Source organism: Pseudorca crassidens, chromosome 4 (assembly GCF_039906515.1).
Source record: "Pseudorca crassidens isolate mPseCra1 chromosome 4, mPseCra1.hap1, whole genome shotgun sequence".
NCBI classification, from domain to species: Eukaryota; Metazoa; Chordata; class Mammalia; order Artiodactyla; family Delphinidae; genus Pseudorca; species Pseudorca crassidens.
Window position 1 is genome coordinate 62,226,230 of NC_090299.1, and position 16,504 is coordinate 62,242,733.

General features: G+C 44.0%; 1 protein-coding gene across 2 annotated transcripts in view; it reads right to left on the bottom strand.

Moving 5' to 3' along the window:
- RELL1 (RELT like 1) overlaps positions 1 to 15,927 on the bottom strand; it is a 72,996-nt gene extending 57,069 nt beyond the window's left edge. The window contains exon 1 of one of the 2 annotated variants that reach the window (XM_067735700.1): positions 15,720 to 15,927. In XM_067735700.1, coding sequence (XP_067591801.1) covers positions 15,720 to 15,807 — 88 coding nt within the window. In that variant the 5' untranslated portion in view covers positions 15,808 to 15,927. The remainder of the gene's footprint in view (positions 1 to 15,719) is intronic. The other variant, XM_067735699.1, reaches the window with a different exon arrangement.
- Between the last annotated feature and the right edge of the window lie 577 nt (positions 15,928 to 16,504).

Consider the following 16,504-nt stretch of genomic DNA (forward strand, 5'->3'; position numbering starts at 1 on the left):
GTAAGACACCTAGAAAAATACTATTAATATTAGTCACGTACTGATGCATACTTTGTAATAATTACTATTCCAAGCACTTTACAGGTATGAACTTGTTCAACGTTTACAATAACCCTATGAGGTAGGCACTATTGTTTTCAACCCCATCTTACAGATAGGAAAACTACAGCACAGAGAGGTCAAGTAACTTATACCAGGTCACACAGCTAGCCAAGTAGCAGAGGTGAGATTTTAATCCAGGCAGCCTGGCTCCAGAGCCCCATACTCTGTGCTCAATTGCCTGTGAGAGTTACCAGTTTTGATATTCAGTAAAGTTCCACAAAACGGGATTATCCATGGCTCATCTCTATGTTGAGTTAGTGTTTTGAGTAGAATAATCTATGAGTAATCATTTCTCATCTATTTCAATAAGAAACCTAGAATGAGAGAATGGTTTTCCCTAGCGAGTCAACTATTGGGAAGAGAAGGTGCATTTAAGTTATAGTCTCTCCAGGTCAATTTATCTATTTTTTTGGCATTAAATACCTATTTCAAAAGAAAAAATCCTGCTACCATTATAAGAAACAAAATCAAAAAGCCATCTGATCTACACTCCACACTGTTGAAATTGCTGATTACTTATTGAAAATCCTAAACTTCCCTTTGTTTAGGAAACTATTTGTATGAAGGGATCGGATTTGCCATATCCCTTTGCCAAAATGATCAAAATTGTTAATAAAAAATGTTAAGTGAAGAAATAAACACAAAGCAGTATTCTGAGCTAACATGATCTCAGTTTTATTGAGACAAATTTTTTTTTACTTTATTTATTTGGCTGCATTGGGTCTTCGTTGCCTGCGCATGGGCTTTCTCTAGTTGCGGCGAGCGGGGGCTACTCTTTGTTGCGGTGCTCGGGCTTCTCATTGCAGTGGCTTCTCTTGCTTGCGGCTCTAGGCGTGAGGGCTTCAGTAGTTGTGGCTCGTGGGCTCAGTAGTTGTAGCTCACGGGCTCTAGAGCGCAGGCTCAGAAGTTGAGGCGCATGGGCTTAGTTGCTCTGCAGCATGTGGGATCTTCCCAGACCAGGGCTCAAACCCGTGTCCCCTACACTGGCAGGCAGATTCTTAACCACTGTGCCACCAGGGAAGTCCCATCTCAGTTTTTTGAAAGAAAAAGTACGAAAATGTTTACACAAAACTACGGCACAGAGAGGTCAAGTAACTTATACCAGGTCACACAGCTAGCAAATAGCAGAGGTGAGATTTTAATACAGGCAGCCTGGCTCCAGAGCCCCATACTCTATGCTCTATTGCCTGTTTTCTCTGAGTAGTGAGATTACAAGTTATTTTTATTTTCTTTTTAGTATTTTGTATCTTTTGTTGGTGGAACTTGGGAGTACATATTTTTTTCTTTTTTGCCTTTGAGTATTTTCTCAAATGCCTTTTTTTTTTTTTAATATTTATTTATTTGGCTGCGCCGGGTCCTAGTTGCGGCACATGGGATCTTCGTCGCCGTGTGCAGGATCTTCCTTAAGAAATGCAGGCTATCTTAGTTGCCGGCATGCTAACTCTTAGTTGTGGCATGTGAGATCTAGTTCCCTGACCAGGGATCGAACCTCGGGCCGCCTGCGTTGGGAGCACGGAGTCTTAGCCACTGGACCACCAGGGAAGTCCCTTAAATGTCTTGATGGCAGTCACGACAGTTGTTTTTTTTCTAAACTGCAGATAGAAAGTCAATAAGAACTTAATTCCTATTAAGTTTGAACCATACGAAACTGTTGTCACTGTAGGTCAAAAACAGTAGAATATTGGTAATTTCCTGTGGTTTATCCTAATAGTAATATTAATGCTGTGGAGGTAAACCAAAGCACTGAAAATCCCTTAGTGAGGAGACTACCTATAACTGCAATCCATAATACTTACGTACTAGATATTTCCACTGACTGAAGGCAGAGAAAAGGCTATGAAATCTTTGGTCTACACCTTAGGAGAGATGGGTCAATGGAAACCACAGAGTGGTGTAACTTCTACTTTATTACACTATAAAACACAATGTAAATACATAAATAATAAGGCACTGGCCTGATAACTTTTTTCTTTCCCACTATAATTTTTTCTTAACGGACTTTTCAGTCTTTAAATAGTAAACTATCATAATTTCAGAGAATATTACAGCCACAATGTTTTAATATTATGCATTGATATTTCACAATAAGAAAGACTTGACTACTTCATTTTCCAACAACTAATTCTCCATCACCAACTGGGTGTCCTGCAATGCAATTCATTTCTGACACCAATTGCCTGGAGTTAGTGCAAACCCCACGTTAGACACGGGCTGCAAATGGCATCTAACCACTTAACCAGGCTAACCCACTACAAAGTCAGGGCTTCCCATCATCTCCCTCAGGTTCGACACTTTGCTATGATGGCTCAGGAAAGCGCTATACATATTATTATCATTTTATTATAAAGGATACAACTCAGGAACAGCCAAATGGAAGAGATGTGTAGGGCAAAGAATTGGGGGTGGGGAGGGGAGGTAGCGCAGAGCTTCCATGATCTCTCCAGACCCACCACCCTCCCAGCACATCCATGGGTTCACCAACCCAGCAGCTCCTTTAGCCTCCTTGTTTCAGAGTTTGTATCAAAGTTTTAAGAAATTTCACTACATAGGCATGATTAATTAAGTCACTGGCCGTTGGTGATTAACTCAATCGTCAAAACCTCACCCCTCCCTGAGTTCAGCGGATACAGCTAAAAGTTTCAACCCGCTATAATCATGAAGTTGCTTCCTCTGACAACCTGCCCTCATCCTGAAGCTATCTAAGTGCCCACCAAGAGTCATTCATTAGGGTGAACTCAGATATAGTCTAAAGGCCTCATTAAGAATAACAAAAGACACTCCTATCACTCAGAAAATTCCAAGGGTTTATGAGTTTTGTGCTAGGAACATGGGACAAAAACCAAATATATATATACACACACACACATATATATTCACACACACACATATATATATACACACACACATATATATAGCCTTTATTATACCACATTGACTCAAAGTCAAGAGTCTTATTTATATATCAAGGTGCATCACTGAATGACATGGAAAAGGTCAACTACTTTATCATATGGTTCAAGCAAAAGAATTCTTCCTTCCTTGAAGACTCCCCGCTTCCTATCCCACCGGCTCCCAGGCACTAAGACACACCAAGTCCTCTGTCTCTGTAAGCACTATGTCCATAATATGAAGGCACCTAATGTACACTAAATTACTTTCAAGTGAGTTATTTTTCCTCCCCCAAATCTATTCGGTCACGTTATAAGAAATCAAGGGACTAAGAAAACGGACTTGCCAGAAGTGACAGAGAGATAGAGCCCTTAGCCAAGCAGGGTTTTATAAATCAACGCAGTGTTGATCTGCATGTTTTATTTAAAGACACGACCCTAAACACTGATGGCCAGCACTGCCCTCCTGACCTGGGCTCGCCTGGAGAGAGAAGAAAACAATGAGAACTTGACCAACAATAGCTAGCGCAAAAGCTGGACATGCACAACAGTCCTCTAAAAATAAATGTTAAGCAATGAAGAATTCAAGAGGCAAGATGATTTACACAATTTCAGAGGATTTACTCTAGCCTTTACCATTCATGAGCACTTTCTGGCCTTCACACCACCAAGATGATTCACTGCACTTACTTCATAATTCTAATTTCCCAGCAAACTTGGAAAACTTGTTTCTATCTATATATCATATGCATGATATTAAACCTATACACTATATAGGTCATATTTGTATTACTTACAAAGGGCTACATTATTCGTTTGATCCTCCAAACAACTTTGAGATGTATAAAGAACAGGTATATTCATTCTCTCTCCCTCTCCTTCCCTCCCCCTCTCCCTGCCCACCCCCAACCCTCCCCCTTTTCTCCAGATGAGGAAACAGCACAGCAATCTCAATGGCCTTGTTGAAAGTACTGGGGCCATGTCTGGTACTCAGGTCTTACTCAGCTCAGCATCTGGAGCTCTTCCATCACACTGCAATGCCTGAGGGCCCTTCTGGTCCCCTGTCCTCCACTGCACCCCATCCTTAGCCCCCAACTGCTTGCACAGTCAAGCACCTAGTTTCAGGAGCCCCAGAGCCTAGCCTCAACCCACCCTCTGCAGTCTCACCAGGTCTGCACTGACCTCTCCTGACCTATCTCCACACCTCTGCACAAACTGTTCCTTTTGCTGGGCTGCCATCCCCACACTCCCCTTTAAGGTCTGCTTAAAATGCCAAGTTTTAGGCTCTCAAGGCTTTTCCATCCCTTCTATCAGAAGGAAAGTCTCTCTCCTCTGTGATCCCACGTGGCACTTCGTCTGTAGGTCTCTGATGATACCAAATACATCCTCCGTTATTCTATAACAATTTGTATTCATAGCTTATCTCCTCTCCCTTCTCAATCACAAGTTAGTAGAGAATGGAAACCAAGTTTGTTGTTCATTTTATATACCTACACAACACCTAACAGTACCTCAAAGAAGGCCCTCATTTTTAAATGAATTGCATGCTGTTTGTATGGAATATCTACCTGTTTTACCCGCAAAGACTATCAAGACACTGACTTGGCAATCATGCATGGGAAATGAGTTTTACCTTCAAAACCCTGCTTCCTTGGCCCTATCATCTGGCTTTAAGCGATAGCCCATGCCTCTTTTTTTTTTCCTGTGGGTGGTTGTTTTGTGTTTTGCTTTAATAGTGGAGGAGGAGGTTGGAAAGAATTGAGGAAGCCTCAGAAGCATTCAGGCCATACAACTCTATAGCACAAACATGCAAAGAAAAATGAAGGAATGCCTGTTCATTAGCCATCTGCCACTTCACCAATGCCAGGAAATTCCGGGCTGCCGTTTCTTATAATGTGAATAATTCACATGATTGTGTTGGAGACTTCCAGCTATGGAGAGCCATTGGAATATTTGAAAATTAGTGTTCCCGAGTTATATTGTGAGACAGAAAACCCAGTGAATTCTTCCAACTTCTACCCGTTACAGGAATCTCAGAGAACCACATTATGTTCATAATATGCATGCGGGAGGAAGGATTGGCATGTTACTGATATTGAAAAGAATTTGTTGTTTGTTTGTGACCCTTACCTATCACGTGACATCTTATGTACAGGTTCTTTATAAATCTCCGACCACTCAGCTAAACTTAGCTGGCCACCTAAGAAGGGTAATGGCATAATTGTTTAATCTGTGTCTTTTCAGGAAACTGAAATAGATTTTTTAAAATATCTCCCTCATACCAAAACTTTATAAAAATCATTTCAAAATCTAATGACATGTAAATTGAATTAGTCCCTTCAAATATGTACTCTATATTAACTTTTTTTTTTTTTTTTTTTTTTTTTCTTCTTTTGCGGTACGCGGGCCTCTCACTGTTGTGGCCTCTCCCATTGTGGAGCACAGGCTCCAGACGCGCAGGCTCAGCGGCCATGGCTCATGGGCCCAGCTGCTCCACGGCATGTGGGATCTTCCCGGACCCGGGCACAAACCCGTGTCCCCTGCAACGGCGGGCGGACTCTCAACCACTGCGCCACCAGGGAAGCCCAAATATGTACTCTAAAAGTAAATAGACAATTCCTGAAGAATTCCTTGGATAATCACTCATTTTCCACTAAGAACAAAATCTACATTCAAATAATAAACTGCCTTAGTTTTCTCTTTCAGTAGATGGACCTACAATGAAAAAGTAAAAAAATAATAATAGTAAATAAATATAAGGCCATCCTTCCACCAGTAGCGCTGAGCATGGAGTACATGTAATTTCAAATAACAACAAAGAACATTTGAGAACAATTAACATATATATAGCTTTGGCTTCCCCTCATCTAGGACTTGAATGAGACATTTCACTTCTCTTCATCTTGGTTATCCCTCTGTACATCTGTTTCCTCATCTCTACAAAACAGAATAGAGCAACCTGCTCCTCATAGAGGTTGCAAGAAATAAACCTGATCAAGTAATCAAATATTTGAGTGTGTCTTATGTGCTCTGCTGTCTAGTTAACACAAAACACAGTGGAAACAACTGCCTATGATTCTATGTTAAATAACATACAATAGATCCAACATGTATTCATGGACTCGAGATGTATATTCACAGGAGATAAAATCACTGAGAATGCCTAGGAAGGGTTTCCTGGAAGTGTTATCCTATATCTCAGCTTCAAGGATGGGCAGGAAAACAGGACGACTAGCCCATGAAGAGGGGACGGATTTCCAGGTTAAGATACTTAGACAAACGCTCAACATCATTAATCATTAGAGAAATGCAAATCAAAACTACAATGAGATATCATCTCACACCAGTCAGAATGGCCATCATCAAAAAATCTACAAACAATAAATGCTGGAGAGGGTGCGGAGAAAAGGGAACACTCTTGCACTGCTGGTGGGAATGTGAATTGGTTCAGCCACTATGGAGAAGAGTATGGAGGTTCCTTAAAAAACTACAAATAGAACTACCATATGACCCAGCAATCCCACTACTGGGCATATACCCTGAGAAAACCAAAATTCAAAAAGAGTCATGTACCAAAATGTTCATTGCAGCTCTATTTACAATAGCCCGGAGATGGAAACAACCTAAGTGCCCATCATCGGATGAATGGATAAAGAAGATGTGGCACATATATACAATGGAATATTACTCAGCCATAAAAAGAAACGAAATTGAGCTATTTGTAATGAGGTGGATAGACCTAGAGTCTGTCATACAGAGTGAAGTAAGTCAGAAAGAAAAAGACAAATACCGTATGCTAACACATATATATGGAATTTAAGAAAAAAAAATGTCATGAAGAACTTAGGGGTAAAGCAGGAATAAAGACGCAGACCTCCTAGAGAACGGACTTGAGGTTATGGGGAGGGGGAAGGGTGAGCTGTGACAGGGCGAGAGAGAGTCATGGGCATATACACACTAACAAACGTAGTAAGGTAGATAGCTAGTGGGAAGCAGCCGCATGGCACAGGGATATTGGCTCGGTGCTTTGTGATCGCCTGGAAGGGTGGGATAGGGAGGGTGGGAGGGAGGGAGACGCAAGAGGGAAGACATATGGGAACATATGTTTATGTATGACTGATTCACTTTGTTATAAAGCAGAAACTAACACACCATTGTAAAGCAATTATACCCCAATAAAGATGTTAAAAAAAAAAAAAAGATACTTAGACAGCATCATTTGGGAAGCAGTTAGAAATGCAAATTCTCCTGTTCCTTCCCAGACCTACAGACACTGGAGGAAGGGGAGAGCGATCTACCTGTGTTTTGACCAGCATTCTAGTTAATTCTGATGCATGCTCAAGTTTAGGGACCAATGCTATGGCTTTGCTCGTTCTCACCTCCTCTGTTCCACAACCACGTGTCCCCTTCACCTGACTAATGCTGACACTTTTACGACTATAAATTCACACTTCATTTCCTCCAGAAAGTCTTGCTCAACCTGTACTCAACTCTCATCCCACCTCCAGCCCCAGGTCAGGTACTCTGACCCAGTGCCATACTTTCCTTATCGAGGTAGTAATGACATTTTATCATTATTGCTTGTTTAATCATCCTCCCTGATAACCTGCGCTGGCTCCGTAAAGGCACAGACTGTGTCTATTCTATTCGCATCACTTCATCCTAGTGTCTTGCACCCCAGTAAGGCACTTGGCTAATATTTGCTGAATGAGTAAATAACTTAAAGAATTAACCTGTGAAACGAAGGTATAAAGGAAAGGTATAAAGTATTATAAAATTGGGAATATGATATATATATACATAAAACTAATAGATGCATTTAAAGTACTGGTGTAGCAACACAACTGAATTCAGTTTGTCATTGAAAAGAACTTCACGAACGGATTTGAGTTTTGAAAACCTTTGCACTGAAAATTTTCACTAACACATTCAAATGTGTTGATGTTCCAGCATATTCACCTGATAAGGCAGTATTTGCTTACTTTTTTATTGTCATTCTTTTTTTCTCCTTAACCAGAGTCTCTGCCTCAGGCTTTCGGAGCAATATAGCCCGTGGAGGCTGACAGACAAAGCAGTCTCTTTCCATTTCGGGAAGGGAGATGGAGGAGGAGACTTACAGCTAAGACTTAGGGATGATTTTGGAAAGCATAAGTCTTCACTTTAGTATAAAGAAAACACCTTGGGCTGAGTCAAAACACCTGGATTCCACCCCTGGCTTCTTTCCTTCCTTCCTTCCTTCCTTCCAATGTTTTTAAGCATCTGCTCTGTTCCGGGTCCTGTGCTTGGATCTGGGCCTTGGACAGTGACCAAGACACACACACAGGCCCTCCCTCACCAAATCTAACGTTCTGCTCCTCGACTATGGGCTACGGCCCTTCCTGATTCCCGCCGGCTCCTGAACCTGAAGCTTCCCCATCTGCAAAGGGAGGGACGAACTATAAGAGGAACACTGAGTCCCCTCTGACGCTAACATTACGTGACTAAGAACAACACAATTACTCACAGGAGTCAGTTAGCCAAAGTCATTCTCCTCAGGGCCTGCTCACCCCAGATCCAGAGAGCTGAGAAACCAGGCCCCGGAGCGTAAGGACCAAGTGCAAGTGTAGACCTTGCCAGAAGCAGCAAAGCGAGCAAAGCGAGGTCCACTGAGGTGGAGAGACAGCTTTCATACAGTGGGAAGCGTCCTAGACAGAGTAAAGAACCCCCTTAAGACCTGGCTAGACTGACTCAGTATCCTCGTCTGCTCAATAAGCTTTGAGGAGATCGTCAGCCTTAATGCTACAGGGTTCTACCTCCTCATTCCAGCATGTGTTTCCCCCGCACCACCAAGAAACTAACTCAATTTCCTACACTACCTGGAGAGAGCATCCGATCCCGCAAGTTAAGGGCTCAGACCCAAAGACTCCCCACCGCACTCCCCAGCCCCCCATCCGTCAGATGCCAATGTTAAGTCCAGGTTGTCACCTGTACTTCTGATCAACTGGCTATAGATTGAAGGTTCCAATGACCCCCTCCTTGAGTTCAATTAATTTTCTAGAGTAGCTCACAGAACTCAGGGAAACATTCTGCTTACTAGATCACCAGTTGATTATAAAAGGACACAACTCGGGAACAGACAGGGGAGAGGTGCACAGGGCAAGGGACGGGACGGGGAAAGGGGTGGGGTTTCCGTGCCCTCTGGGTGCGCTACTCTCCACACATCTCTTTACGGTCACCAACCCAGAAACTCATCAAGTCTTGTTATTCAAATTTTTAAAGCACTTAATCTGTGGCCCTCCTCCTGCCTCCTCCCCTTCCCTCTGGGAAGAGGTGGCTGGGTGAGGCTGAAAGTTTCAACCCTCTACTCCCACCCTCCTTCAGGTGACCAGCCCCATCCTGAGGGTATCAGGGGTACCACCCTAAGTCCCCTCATTAGCATTTGCTCAAAGGGGGCTCCTCACAAAGAAAAGACACTCCTATCATTTAGGAAATCCCAAGGGTCTGAGGAATTTTGCATCACGAACTGAGGACAGAGACTAAATATATTTCTTATTACACATATATTATACATATCATATATTATATATTATTATTTATATTATATATATTTCTAATTATATCCTACTTCAATATAACATTCACCGGTGAACAATGAGAAGATGAACAATGACCAGTTCAACCCTGGATAATCAAACAGGATGTCAATGGGATGATTACACCAATCCTAGGGGAAAACTGTCAAAACTTTGTGACTGTACCTACAAATCCACAAGCTAAAGAAAAACCAGTTGGTGAACTTTTCAAAATTCTTCCCAAAGAAACTGCCACATTCTATCTACCCTTATAAAGATTAACGGTTTCTTTCTTTTTTTCCTTTTCTCGTTCGTTGCCTAATTTTGGTAGCTAATGGCTCAGCCCCACATATCCCCTGCACCCCGAGAGAGCTCCCTGCCAGGCTCACTGGTCCCTACTCCTCCCCTGGCACCTTGGCGCTGCCCAACTTGCTTCCTCAACCTCGTGCCCATGACACCGCAGCCTCAGCAGCCTGCGCTCAGGAGCCATATGAGTCAGGGGACACCTCAGGCAACGGCAGAGAGCCCGAAAGGAAAATTCTGGAGCGGCCAGCAACTTTGTCCCATCTGAGAGCTATGACAGGTAGTATTTGGTTAAGGACAAAGTAATAATAATATATTTTTTTAGCATTTACTACATGCCAAACACTGCGCAAGGCACCCTTACATTTTTATCTCATGTACTTGTCACAACGATGCCAATGAGGCAACTCTACCATATTTTCTCCACAACACAGATGAGGAAAGTGGCTCAAAGATTTCTTTGCCCTCTGTACAACAGGCACTTTCTTAGTAGTTGGAATGCAGTTATACCCAGGGGTGTGCAAACAAAATGGGGGGAGGGGAGAGTCGGGAAGAACTGGAAGCTGTTTGGGATCCTGAGATGACCAAAGACAAGAAGGCAGGAAACTTGGGGCACGGCAAAGGGGGGATAGAAGATCCCTGAGTTCAACAAGTTTGGCACGAGGATCCTCAAGGTGAGATGACTGGGCACGGGAACTCAGTTTGCCTGGGGTATCCACCACCCTCTACCAACCTTCCCTCCCCCAAAAGTCCCTTGGGCGGATTCCGTTTCTTTTCTCCCTTACAAAGAAAGCTGTGTCAATAACTGGCAGAGGAAAGCAGAGTTTCCATTATAATGGGCACCCATCCCTAAACCCACCTAGAACAGAGGAAACCTCAGCTTTGCCAAAGTATCTTTGCTTTATTAGGTTCCCCACTAAAATACCAAAGCAGTGCTTCTTTTCACGACATGCCAATCATTTGAGGAGTTCTTTTTCTCCATAGGGTATTTTACTATTTTGAGCAGTTTTACACTTGGCTGCCCGCAAACAAGAGCAGATGAGTCACGAAAGAGGAAATGCAGGACCATAATCCCTTATCTGAAAGCCTGGAGGTCAGATGTGCCTCGAAATTCAGACTTTGTAATTCTAGAAAGGTAACAATGCATTTAGCACACATTATGTAACACTCAGAAATCAAACTCATTATTATTACTGCAGCCAAAACTTAGCAATATTCACACTGGTTCCGGTTAGGTTTCACCCACCAACGAAGTATGCAAAAAGCCTCAAAAATCTTCTGGTTTTCGGAGTTTTTCAGATTTCAGAATTGTCCGTAAAGGATTACAGGCATGTGCAAATGGCTCAAATATTATACTAGAAGAAAATAGTCAACCTATTAGTAATCAAAGACATACACATTTAAACAATCAAGGTATAAATTTTTGCCTTACAATTTAGCAAATATGTTTTTCAGAGAAAATGCCAATGGTATGAAAAGTGAGTCTTTTGACCACTGCTGTGAGAATGTAAACTGGAACAACCTTCAGGTCACTAAGGTTGGTGGCATCAATGGCCTCAAACATGAATACCTTTGACCCCAACGTTGCCTTTTCAGGAACCCATTTTCTATGGAAGTCATCGATATCCAGACAAAGTTTTGCATAGATGTTCACTAAACAATGACTTTTAAAATTCGTTTAAAAATAATTAGCGGTGGCGCAGTGGTTGAGAGTCCGCCTGCCGATGCAGGGGACACGGGTTCTTGCCCCGGTCCGGGAAGATCCCACATGCCGCAGAGTGGAAAAAAATTAGCAAAATCTAAAATCTAAAATGGAAGCACAGTGAGATAGAAGACAGAGAACCATGTAATGCAATATTATGCAGCCACTTTGTGGGTGTGTAGGGAAATGGAGAAGCCTTTAAGTATAACATTAGGTAAAAAATGCCAGGTAGAAAAGTATCTTTGCATTATGATCCCCTCCAAGTAGAAAATACATACAAAGAAGATCAGAATGAAATAGGCTGACAGTGACAAGTGTCTTGGAGTAATGAGATCAAGCGTTATTCTCTCCCTTTCCCCCAAAACTTTAGATCTTTTGGGGAATTATCCAGAAATACCAAGAGCACTGTATTTTAGCTGAGGAGAAATGGGAAAAAAGGTTTGGCTACTTAACTCCCAGTCAATGGCAGCAAACTCATGAATCTGAGGTGTCACTCCAGACTTTATATATTTACAATGAACCTATGACTGCAAAACCCTCACCACTTCCAGAATGAAAACATGTGTGGTCTACATTTATTAGACAGTTGTTTGGTTGACATTATAAGTCTAGTCTAATGGGCACTTTGGGTAAGAAATACAGGAAAAAAGATACACAGGATAGAAGATATATACCACTCTGCCATTTGCCAAGACCTTTCAGAGACACCAGCTCATTTGCTCCTCACTAGCAGCCAGTAAGGCAGAAAAAGATAGGGGTTGGCACACACCCATTTTCCAGGCAAGAAAATGGAGGCAGAGAGAGCCACATTCCAGAAAGCGGCAGGCACATTTCAAGTCCAGGGTTCTGACTTAGAGCTTGGTGTTCTTTCTACTCTATCATGCCATTATCCTATTAATGATTCTTTATAAATATCTTACAGTAAAAAGAAATTCCTCACTCTAAAGAAAAACAAAATGATTTGGTAACAATAATAGGCCTCAGAATTGAATATATGTGAGTCCACGTCAAAATCCAACTTACACAGGTAAGTGACCTTTTCAAGTTAACTTCTCAGAATTCAACTTCCTCATCTATACATGGAGGAATAAAACTATATAGCTGACAAGATGTTGTAAGAATTAAATGATCTGAGTACTTAGACCAGAGCCTGCCACAAAACAGGTATCATAAACACTGCATTCCTTCCTCTGAAAAGGGCCCACAGTGTACTAACTGCAGATTCCAATTTTAGCCAGACTCACTGTTCTCCCTGCTTTCAGCAGCCCACCAAATCCTTAGAATTTCCGAAGTAACTGCCCTAAAATTCTCAGAAACAACTCAACATAATAGTTTTAACCAATGACAATTTAAATCATGTTTTTTTTGGTGTCAAATAACAACTCTTTTGCCCCAACGTGTAATTAAACTTCAACATCAGAGACAATTTTTTAAAAAGTAATAATGAAAACTTTTTTCTCTATCACCTGGGGCTTTGGTCTCTCTCATTCAAATGCGACTACTGAAACTCCCAAATAGTTTGATTTATTTGGGGGCGGGGATGGGGTGGGGATGGGGAGATAGAGAAGGACAGGCACGCCTCGAATTTTGCATTTTCTCTTTAAATGAAATTTGGGCAGGGAAGCCCAAGCTCCAAGGAGTGCCTTCTCAAAACATTCTGTCCACTGACTAAGATTAATGTAAATATACAGCTAGGCAGCTACCTGGCCAAAGGAGAACCCAGAATTTAATAAAGCTTATCGTTAGCATCTAAATGAGGAATCAGGAGTCTGGATGGAAGCCCACAGAGCCCCAGGAGAGGGCACCTCTCATTCACCAGCCCCTGGTCCTTTTCAGCCCACTCCTTACTCAAAGGCCATGCCCACTGTCTGCAGAGAAACTACGCCCTAAGTAACCAGAGAAGTTAAAAGACATAAATAAGCCAAGATGTGGAAAACCATCCCTTCTGGTGCTGGTGGTATATAGTTTCGAATGCTGCTTAATGAGAAGCTTAATGAGATTCTTAAGCTTAATGAGATTCTTCTACTAGGCAGGAAGTCAGAGACTTTGCCACTACCCACTGTGCACTTAACTGTCCTTCTTTTCTCTACTTCCCATCTTCTGATAACCCAATGTTTACAATATTATGATGTCCTAAACTCCCTATCTTAGAATCTCAACAAGACAGCTGAAGGTGATTTATTTTCTATTTTCTCTCTGGGGAGCAGTGCAGTACAGTGCAAAGAGAATGAACTTTGGAATCAAGCAGGCTGGGTTATCAAAGATAAAGATACACATAGACACACATACACACACACTCCCCTCCTAGTGATTCTGCTTCTTGGACTGAATGCTGACGGATACACTAGCTATGTGATGTTGGGCCAATTGTTTAATCTCTCTGGGCCTCAGGTGCCTCACTGGAAATAACTTCACAGAATTGAGAAATAAGTATAAAAATGAATATAAAGTGCCCAACTCAAAGCTTGACACATAGCAGGCACTCAACATTACTCCCCATCTTTCTCCCTGCTTCCCTAAAACATTCCCTACAAACATTAACACCATCTTAGGTTCCACGGGGACCAGATGGTGGCTGGTCAGGGCATCTTTTCATCACAAAACAGGTCTCAAGTCACACTGGCATATTTGTACTCCGTACCCTTTCCTTTTTAGATACCTCATTCTTCTAAAGTGTTATACTGTGTAATTAAGAGTTTTGTCATCACATTCCAGTCCTGAAAGCTGTGTGTTGCTCAAAGGTCCATCAAAACACAAACTCACTCTACAGATGATTTCTCCTGCTCTGACTGATTACATGCATCATGTGCTGAATTATTAACAGTTTCCCTCCCAGGTCAAGCTCTTCAAATTCTGGAGCAACTGACTCTAGCCCTCTAAGTACTGTCTACAACCTGGGGTCCAATTGGAACCTGATGATGCATCTACCTGTCTCAGCAATGAAATGCAGGGTGAAACCCAAAATCTCCCATCCAATAATACATGTCACTAGCGGCCATTTCCTCAGGGTGGATGGCTGAAGGAAATACAGATCTGCTAATAAAGACTCAGGAGACATATGTTCCCTTCCTAACGTATTCTGATTTCTACAAAAAAGTGAAGGCCAGAGTGATAAGCCAGTTTAAAAGCTGTAAGCAAGTGGATTCTTCTTAGGAGTGAAGAGCAGTATATGTGTTTCTATGGAGGAGATAGTTATGGTTGGAAGGCTTCCAGTTATTGCTTATTATTTGGACTGAAGAGGAGCTGCTCAAGCTTGGAAGAGCTTGCTGACGTAAGATTCCAGGCTCTAGGAACCCCAGCTGGACAAGAAGGTATACGTTTTTTTTTTTTAAACTACTGCTGTAAGGTGGCAGTTAAGAAGGGGCTCGGTGGTAAGGAATCCCTGGTGTCTATAATTATAAAAACAAGAGTGTGAGAAAGGACTTCCGTAAAAGTTACACCTCCTCTTAGATTTCAATTAAAAACTGCTCCAAGTTCATCATTGGGGACAGCATTTTATCATCTCTGCTGGTGGCTTCCTGCTCTGACCACAGAAAGTTCCTTTTGTGGTGACAGGAATCAACTCAAAGAAGAAAAACAAAAAGGTAAGTTTACAAACACGCCTTCCGTTTTTCCAAGCCTGACTTATCCAGGATATGTGGGAGGAAACCAGAAATCCCCAACCTGTTACAAGAATCCATCAACCACGAAAATAAATTAAAACTTGGAAAGGAAAGAAATTGTAACTCCTCAAGGTTTTAAGATTTTAAAAAAAAAGGAGGAGGGGGAAGGCGGCGACAGCGCACCCGGTGCCCGGTGTCACGATCTTCCGCTCGCGGGGCCTTTGAGGACAAGGGCAGGAAAGGGGTCCGCAGGGCTCCAGGTTGCTGGGCCCGGGCGGAAGGGCTCCCGAGGAAGGCAAGAGCCGGCCGGGTCCCTACACGCCAGACAGCTCAGAGGTGGGGCCGGGGGGTAACAGGTCCTCGGAGGAGGGAAGGCGGGAGCCGAGCAGGCTGGGAGGGACGGGAGCCATCTCCACGCGCCGCGCCCGGCCCGGGCCACCCCCAGACAGCCAGATGTTCAGCGCCGGGATCCTACGGCTGTGCCAGGACCAGGGCAGCTCGAGGAGCAGCGGGACTACAGTCCCGATCCCTCGCCTCCTCCTGCGCGCCCCGGCTGCTACAGGGCACTCACCCGGGGCCACGAGCGGCGAACTCACGGCGCCTCCCACGAAGACAGCTGCGGCGAGGACAGCGGACTCCAGGAGTCCCGGCGGAGCCATCGCCGCGGCCCTTCGCCCTCCTTCCCCGGGGCGCCCCGTCCCGGACTCCGGCACGAAGAGCAGCTCTGGAGCCCGCGCGCTGACAGACTGTCTGGGCTCAGCCCCCGCGCGCTGTGCACCCAGCCCCACCAGGGACCCTCCCCTCAGGCCCCACCCACCTCCTCTCGGCCCTGCCTCTCCCAGTTTAGCCCCCGGCTCCGCCCGCACTGGCAGGAGGCACATCCAGTGACCCCGCCCCCGGACCCGCCCACCTCAGCCTGGTCCAGCCTCGCCGCTTCGCCCCGGCTTCCTTTCCAAGTCCGTCCGCAGCTCCCGCCTCCCGGATTCGGCCATGGCCCCGCCCCGTACCCCGCCCACTGGGCGAGGCCCCTCCTGTCCGCTCGCTGGTTCTCTTTCCCAGACCCTCTGTACAGCAGCCGCCCACATAGTGCGGGAGCCCGGGGTCGGGGCAGGGTCGCCGGGGCTTGTCCTCCAGGGCGCTGGGACTAGGCGGGTGTGGGAAGAGGAAAAAGAGCAGGTCAGGAAGCTCTGGACGGGTGGACATGGCCAGCATTGGGATGGGCACCATCTTCTTCCTCTGTTGGCGTTATCTGTTCAGCTGGCATTCCCCTAGGTGACTGGTCCGGGGAGGGGCGCTGCGCGGGATGTCAAGTTCCAATGTTTGAAAATGAGAAAAGCCAAATCATTTAAATTTCTT